The sequence below is a fragment of the Eptatretus burgeri genome, chromosome 5 (assembly GCF_056783735.1).
Source record: "Eptatretus burgeri isolate ZD-2024b chromosome 5, Ebu_testis_v1, whole genome shotgun sequence".
In the NCBI taxonomy this organism is placed as follows: Eukaryota; Metazoa; Chordata; class Myxini; order Myxiniformes; family Myxinidae; genus Eptatretus; species Eptatretus burgeri.
This window is the reverse complement of record NC_140965.1, coordinates 112,016,173-112,023,998: the sequence shown is the minus strand read 5'-3', so window position 1 is coordinate 112,023,998 and position 7,826 is coordinate 112,016,173. Positions and strand designations below refer to the sequence as shown.

The following is a 7,826-nucleotide window of genomic DNA, read 5'->3' as shown; positions in this document are numbered from 1 at the left end:
GCTCCACTCTTGTTCTCATCTACATGAATGACCTTTCTGATGACTTTCTTACGTGCACTTTACTGTTTTTCTTGCCAAGGTCTCCCTCCACTTCTCCTGTTCATTCATTCCCTCACTTATTCTGTACGACCGTTGCCCCACTGCCGCACTACCAGGACATTGTGTTGTGTTTTTTTTTTTTTTACCCTCTGTGACCTCACTCTTCCTCTCGCATTAAAATAGTCATTCTACATGTTATGTCGCATGATAAGTAGACATTTTACATCATTAAGAAGCTTTTCATAACCTTAATTTTCACCTTAAAGTATTGAGTTTGACTCATGAATGACCTGCACTTTAATCTAAGTTTTTGTGCTTTAGTTTCTCCACTACAAGTTAATTGTACTCTCACAAGTATCATGGGCACTTAGCTCATGGTCCAATGGATTAAAATTTACATTGTGGTAAAATAACTTCCTTCCCTTTTGCCTTCCATCCTTCCTGCCTAGCTGTGGGCCTGGCCTCATGTCGTGAGCCAGAAACTCAAAACGAATTGCGGCGCAACGGCAATCGTTTCCTGGTCAACGATGTTGTTTCTTTCCAATGTGAGCCAGGATTCACATTGGAGGTATATAAATAATCATAATAATGAATATATATACCGAAAATGTTTTTTTTTCCTCTTCCTTAAAACTGATTTTTACACTTTTAGTGCCGTTTTGCACTCAACATTTCACTGTTTTGCGGGTTGGCATTCTCTGTACTCCTTTGGGTCAGACATTTGTGCATCTGCCGTTACCATTTCAGTCTGATTCAGCAGTGTTTGCACTCAAAAGTACGAACTACTTTCAAGTTTAGCTTGGGTAATGCTACACAATGGCCTACGTACTTTTCACTAATGTACAGTGGGATGTTTAATGTGTGCAAATGAAGCACCACTTGCAATTCCGAAAGGTACAACTTTTGTTTTGTCTCATTCAAAGGATGGTGCACATTGTGAGCAAACAATCAGTCTTTATGGATGGATTCATTGCCCCATAATTAAGGATGATCATTCTCGCAGAATTGGTATATTTTAGGATTACTTGTCACACCCATTCCCACCAGGAGCAAAGCAATGCCCAACATACTCACATAGAGATAATTGGGGTCTTTCCCCATCATGAACGTCTGGGACTCTGAATTTATTGATTTTTTTTACCCACCTATAACCCTCCCATGCACCCTGTGAGTACAACCACAAGTTTTCGTCTCATTCTGCCCAGTGGTTTAGGAGTGTGTCAGCGCCAAACACACAAACAGATATTTTTCAAATCGAAGAGTTATAATGAAACAGCAGCCAACGTTTGAAGTACCAGGGAGGCAGTTTATAGTCGGATTGTTTTCTTTTGGTAATGTCGAGGCCGTTTATTCGTGATACGTGAAATACCCTGAAACCCGTACCTGCGAAAAACAGGCTTTTTGGAACGCCGGCCGCATTTTCCATCCAATCATCATGTCGCTGTGTTTAAAAAAAAAAAAAATCCATGGGTAGGTGCTCTTGTGTTGCTACTTTTGTGCCACAGTCCTCGGTCGACGTTCTACAACGTCGTCAAGGATGGTTGTGGATGCCTATTACAAATAATAACCAAAATATTAATGATAATAATATTATTATCAATTGCATGGTGTTGGCTTAATGGCTAGAGTGGTGGGCTTAGGACCGTAGGGTCCTGAGTTCAAGCCCTCGCTGTTGAATTAATATCAGGTGGGGTTGACTCAGTCTGTCATCTTTCTGAGGTCGGCAAAGTCAGTACCAGCTTGCTGGGATGACTGAGCCATTTGAGTATCCTGTGTTGGAGTGGTGACCCATCCAGGATTGTGCCCAATAGCCCAGGAGACTATTTCGGCAGCACCGATGCTCTGCACAGAGTATGGTCCCAATGGACGGATGGATTACTATCAATGGAGAGACCATCACTGAAGTAACGATTGTGACCAAAGGGAGTTCTGTTCAGATTTTGGTAATAATCGAATTTCCTTGCTGTTTGAGTAATTTCCTTGCCAAAACTTCCCTTCTGTTCATCATTATGTTTATCATTGTCACTACAACAATATTATTACAAAAGCAATTCATAAAGCTCCTTGCCGGTGGACTCACACCACATGCAAACAGTGCATTGATCTTGATGACATAATATCCTTCATATTGTGTCTGAAAGTCAGTGTTTCATCAGCTAGCATCTTCAATTTCTTCACATAAATGGCCGAACTTCTCTCCTTGGAAAAAAAAAAAACACCCAAACTGTTTTTATAATACCAACCACGTGACTAAAGCTAGACCATTTATTGAACATGCTGCTGATTTTTTAAAACATTGATTTAAGGCTGATGGTGTTGTCTGTACTCCTTTGTGTCGGACAGATTTTCGATGAGCTTTCAGGTAAATCGCACATCGGACAAAGACGTCAGTCGATAGTCTTGTCCTCGTATGTGGATTACAAAGATATTCACAGACGACGGACAGTCCAGGGATTTGAAGCTGAATTCCATGCATCAGGAACTATCGAACACTCAGGCCAATCAATTGATCTGCAGTAGGTCTGGTTACTTTGCCTGTCGATCTGGGTTTTTAACAAATAGACGAAGAAACAAGTGAACTCGATGACCACCTGAAATATGGTGTAATAACTATTAAAGTTACCTGCTCTTAATGTATTACACAGGAAGGAATAGCATGAAAAATTAACCTCACTTGTGCTCGATAAATCCAGTTGTCGAGGTAGTCAGCCTACAGTCGGTTACTTTCTTTGTCTCACTATCAGCCACAGCAAATTGATGAAAACGACACCAGAGGAGTGTTGTCGTGGTGGAGTAGGTTAACAAGTCTCTGGCTACTGGGTGAACGCGCGCATCCTTTTCGGTTCGGGAAGGAGAGGCAAGACGAAACCGTAACACCTGAGAGGCCACTAACTTGTCTGTCACGAGATAATATTCCGCCGTGTTCATCACCTGAGTGATTATAATAATTATCAGAGCTTTGGGATTGCACAGTAATCAATAGAGTGAGCTGTGATATGTGAGAGCCCCCCCCACCCCCCAACCACAAGGGATAAAAGGGAGACTCCATTGCACGGTGTACGAATGAAACACAATCCCGATCAACCTTCGAGCTGTAGTTTTATTATCTTTAATAATAAAAGTTTATACGAAGTGTAGTTTTATTATCAAACCTCTCCAACATCATTGCCTACGTGCTCAGGTGTTTCATATGCATCAGAGTTGTTAGACCGAGTCATGAGAGATTTATGGAAGATTTTGTGCAGTTTTCAATTGACTGTTTCGCCCTATTCTCGACGGCCTGCGATAAATAACATGTATGTTTTTCCTTTCAAGTTTTGCGGACAATTTGATCGACGTCGCTTTGTGCCAAATTGCACTTTTTTATCATTTTCAGCATCATCTAACAATGGGACTCATTGTGAAGTTGTTGAATTCCTATAAAATGATTGTATTCTCCGGGTTGGCAGTTCACCGACATCTCATCTCGATTCCCAATCGTACACCTATCCACTGCGGTCAAGTTGTTTGCCCAATTCCCACCTGTTCTGTTCGTCGTCATTGGGGCACCATTGAGTTTGTTCATGAGTGCTGGAATCCAAACTCATTACCTCCGCCACCTAAGGCTGGCGGAGCTTATGTTTTCACCCCTGTTTGTCTGTCTGTCTGTCTGTCTGTCTGTCTGTCTGTCTATCTGTGGGCAGTATATTTCAATGAGTTATGGATGCATTCAGAACAACAAAATTGGTGGACAAGTTTGGTGTGTAACAAGGACAAATTTATTTGATTATGGTGAAGATCCAGATCCTTCTACGAGAATTTTTAAATGATTCTTCACCATTGAGAGATAGAGCCAAAAACCATATATAGCACGATATCTCAAAAGGTTGCGGACGGATTCGGACGAAACTTGGTGAATGAGTTGGTTATGTAACGAGAAGAAGCCAATTTGAGTTTGGTTCAGGTGCGGATCCAGATCCGACCTATCAGTGGGATACAAAACGTAAACTGTTCAGCCTGGTGGAGGTATGTGCTCAACCGAGTGCCGTTCTCGTTTCAATTGAATTAAAGTGAAAACTTTTTCTGTCCTTCTCATTATCTTTTAATTTAATCTCCAACAAGGTAATGCCCTGGCTTTGATGTTATTAAAGATAGCCAGACATTGCAAACATGTTATTTGTGTTGTTATTATAACCTGAGCCATGAACTTTGCTCGTCACTAGGGTCGATCCCACATCACGTGCATGCCAGGACCTGTCCGCCGCTGGAATGCCCCTCCGCCACTTTGCATAGGTACGTCTCCTCTCATCGTAATCTTTGTCATAAATCTGCACTATTTCATTTTAGTCGTTCATATTTCTCTCATTGTCATTGCATTTATTAATTATCTCAATTATAAGAAGACTTTTGGCCCAACATTCAGATGATGTTTCACAAACCCAATTGAGGCCTCCATTTATCTCTTGCTGATTTCAGCACTGGCGATCAAATGTTTTCGTGACAATCACATCGTGCATCAAACCGGGCTATTGATTACACTTTGATTTGTGGGGCTCTTAACAACATTTTTGGTAAAGAAACATTAAACACATTGGTGATGATAAAGGGGAAGTTGGAAAGTTTTTTTTGAACGCAGCTGTTTGTGCCGATGTGTGAATATACTGGGCATACATACGATGCCTGATGAGACATGACGGCTTCTTTCTTTTGAATTGTTTATTGCTTACAAATAACGAGGCACAATGTATGGATAAACGGCTTAACAAACGTTGTCAGTCTAAAGAACTCGTCTGCAGCATTTCAACAGAAGTGAAAGCATTTTAGTTGTTTGAATATTGACCATCTTGTAAATAAAGTCATTTTCTGTATGTGTGTGTCTGTGTGTACGTCTGTCTGTCTGTCTGTCTGTCTGTGTGTGTGAAACACCAATCACGTCCAAACTACTGGGCCAATTGTCACCAAACTTGACACATAGACCTAATTGGACTTCCTTTTGAACTTGGGTGACTTGTTTGTTTGTTTGTTTGTTTGTTTTTAATGACCATTGATAATGATATCACTAAATTAAATTCGAAATTGTATTATGCCGGTTTGTGGGTGTGGGCTCGACATCACCCATTCCCGCCCCTCCCGTCGCCAGGTTTCACTTCTTTCTTCCTGCATTTTCCTCTCTACTTGGGGGCCATGAGACCTGTAAGAATTGTGTTGAGTTTTTTCGAGGTTTTTCTTCCTGAGTTGAGTTTTTTTGCTTTATTTTGTTCTTGTCGAAGTAAAACCTTAAAAAAAAAATTGTTCCTCCATTTCGTGTAACCCTGGTCCGGATTTTTCATTTGTTTGACGAGGCCTCCCATGCGCAGACAATGGTTTTGATGCATTGTTAATGTGTGTTCGTGGGAGACTTCCCCTCGCCGGTTCGTGAAGGACTTGGGCCGGGGACTTCCCTGTGGCTAACACAAGAGGAACATGGCATTGATGGTTAGGAGCGTTGGAGAAGGGGTTGGGTGAAGAATCTCCCTTTGCATTCTCTTGAGGGGACATTATTTGGACATTTTCTGTGGTTGATAAATGACTTCATTTTGTTGTTGTATTTTTCCAAGTCTGGAAATGTGCTTCGGCAGCAAATGTGTTGGGTTGGGTCCTCTGATCCTTTGTCCAGGTCATAGTGGAGTGATACCGTGCATTATCCTCGGGATGTTTGTGTTCACATGGAAAAGCTCTATATCTGGGGTTTGAGTTCTGATTACCACTCCCTTGGGATTGTAGAGTGTGGGTTGTTCATTGGTTGTTGAGCTGGTCGAACCACGTCCCTGCATCCCCAGCTCCCTTCCTGCCTCCCCAGCTCAACCGCTGCCCCCACCCCACCCCGATGATTCTCCTGCCCACCGGTTCTCCTGCCCTCTTCCCCCCACCACCCCAGCAGTTATCCTGCCTCTCCCCTCCTGGGCCCTCGAACCCTCCTTCCCTCCACATGGTACCACACTCCACATCACAGAGCCTGTTGCTGCCTGGATTCTGAGTGGTTGGAATAAACAGGCCATTTGTCCAAATACTGGGGAAATGGGGTGCATGCTATAATGTTGGTAATTGACACCGAGCTGTTCGGGTTACCTCCGCTGTTGGGTTTATATTACATCTGCCTCATGCTTATATTCTGCTTTTTATATCCGGCTGATCACGCAGTCCAGTCAAACACAACTGCTCAATCGAGTAGTGTCCTATTTTGCGAAACAATTATATGACAAAACAATATGATTCGTTAATGTACTGAATTCTAAGTCCCATAACAACAATAATGAGAGGGCTGTGATTGGAGATCATTGGCGGTTCCCGCCTTGGCCAACTCGTAATATTTACCAATTAGTGTCACTTGAAGTTCTGCCTCATAATGAAAACAAATGTATCATTTTCCAAATAAACAGCACCCTTCAGTGAAAATGAACCTATTTTGTTCTTTGCTGGAGGTCATAATCAAATAGTAAAGGTCATTGTAATATATCTGCCACAGATTACAAATAAAAAAAGGTGAACATTTATGTTCAAACAAAATTTACATAAAAGTGAACATTTTTGTTCTAAAAACAGATTTACAAAAAAGTGAACATCATTTAGGTTCAAACAAGAAAAAATTACAAAAAAGTGAACATTTATGTTCCAAAAACAATAATTTACAAAAAAGTGAACATTTAGGTTCTCATTCCAAAAATTTACAAAAAAATGAAAATTTATGTTCTAAAAACAAAAATTTACAAAAAAAGTGAACCTTTATGTTCTAAAAAAAAATTACAAAAAAATGAACATTTATGTTCTAAAAACAGATTTACAAAAAAGTGAACATCATTTAGGTTCAAACAAGAAGAAATTACAAAAAAGTGAACATTTATGTTCCAAAAACAATAATTTACAAAAAAGTGAACATTTAGGTTCTCATTCCAAAAATTTACAAAAAAATGAAAATTTATGTTCTAAAAACAAAAATTTACAAAAAAAGTGAACCTTTATGTTCTAAAAAAAATTACAAAAAAATGAACATTTATGTTCTAAAAACAGATTTACAAAAAAGTGAACATCATTTAGGTTCAAACAAGAAGAAATTACAAAAAAGTGAACATTTATGTTCCAAAAACAATAATTTACAAAAAAGTGAACATTTAGGTTCTCATTCCAAAAATTTACAAAAAAATGAAAATTTATGTTCTAAAAACATTTTTTTTTTAAATTAACGTTTATGTTCTGAAAACAAAAATTTTCAAAAAAATTAAGTTTTATGTTCTGAAAACAAAAAATTACAAAAAAAAATGAACATTTAAGTTCTAAAAACAAAAATTTACAAAAAAGTGAACATTTATGTTCTAAAAACAAAAATTTACAAAAAAGTTAACATTTATGCTCTAAAAACAATTATTTTTAAAAAAATGAACATTTATGTTGTAAAAACAAAAATTTACAAATATGGTCTGGTGTGATTGAGGGGTATGATTCTCTATTCGGGTGTGAGAGGTCCCCGGTTCAAATCCTGGTCAAGCCCATTGGAAATGTTTGGGCTTGTTCTTCAAAAAGCGGGATACCACGGACACCCGGACTAAACTCTCTCTGTAATGACTCCCTCCGGAAACCATAATTACATCATTACCCATTCTACTCAATAAAAGCAAAACAGTACATTAAAATACAGAAATTCATATTTTCAGAACACGATGAATATTGTTCGTCAATACTTTCATCAGCCGAGGGTGTGTAATGGTCGTATCGGTCCAATTTAGTCTGTGGGAAAGGTGTGCTACTCGCTGCAATCTGACAACAAAAATAGC

General features: G+C 39.4%; 1 protein-coding gene across 3 annotated transcripts in view; it reads left to right on the top strand.

The window, feature by feature from the left end:
* Positions 1–7,826, top strand: part of LOC147027167 (CUB and sushi domain-containing protein 3-like) — a 1,179,270-nt gene that overhangs the window by 817,108 nt on the left and 354,336 nt on the right. For all 3 annotated transcript variants that reach the window (XM_085883358.1, XM_085883359.1, XM_085883360.1), the window contains 2 exons: positions 489–607; positions 4,242–4,311. In XM_085883358.1, the coding sequence (XP_085739484.1) occupies positions 489–607; positions 4,242–4,311 (189 nt within the window). The remainder of the gene's footprint in view (positions 1–488; positions 608–4,241; positions 4,312–7,826) is intronic.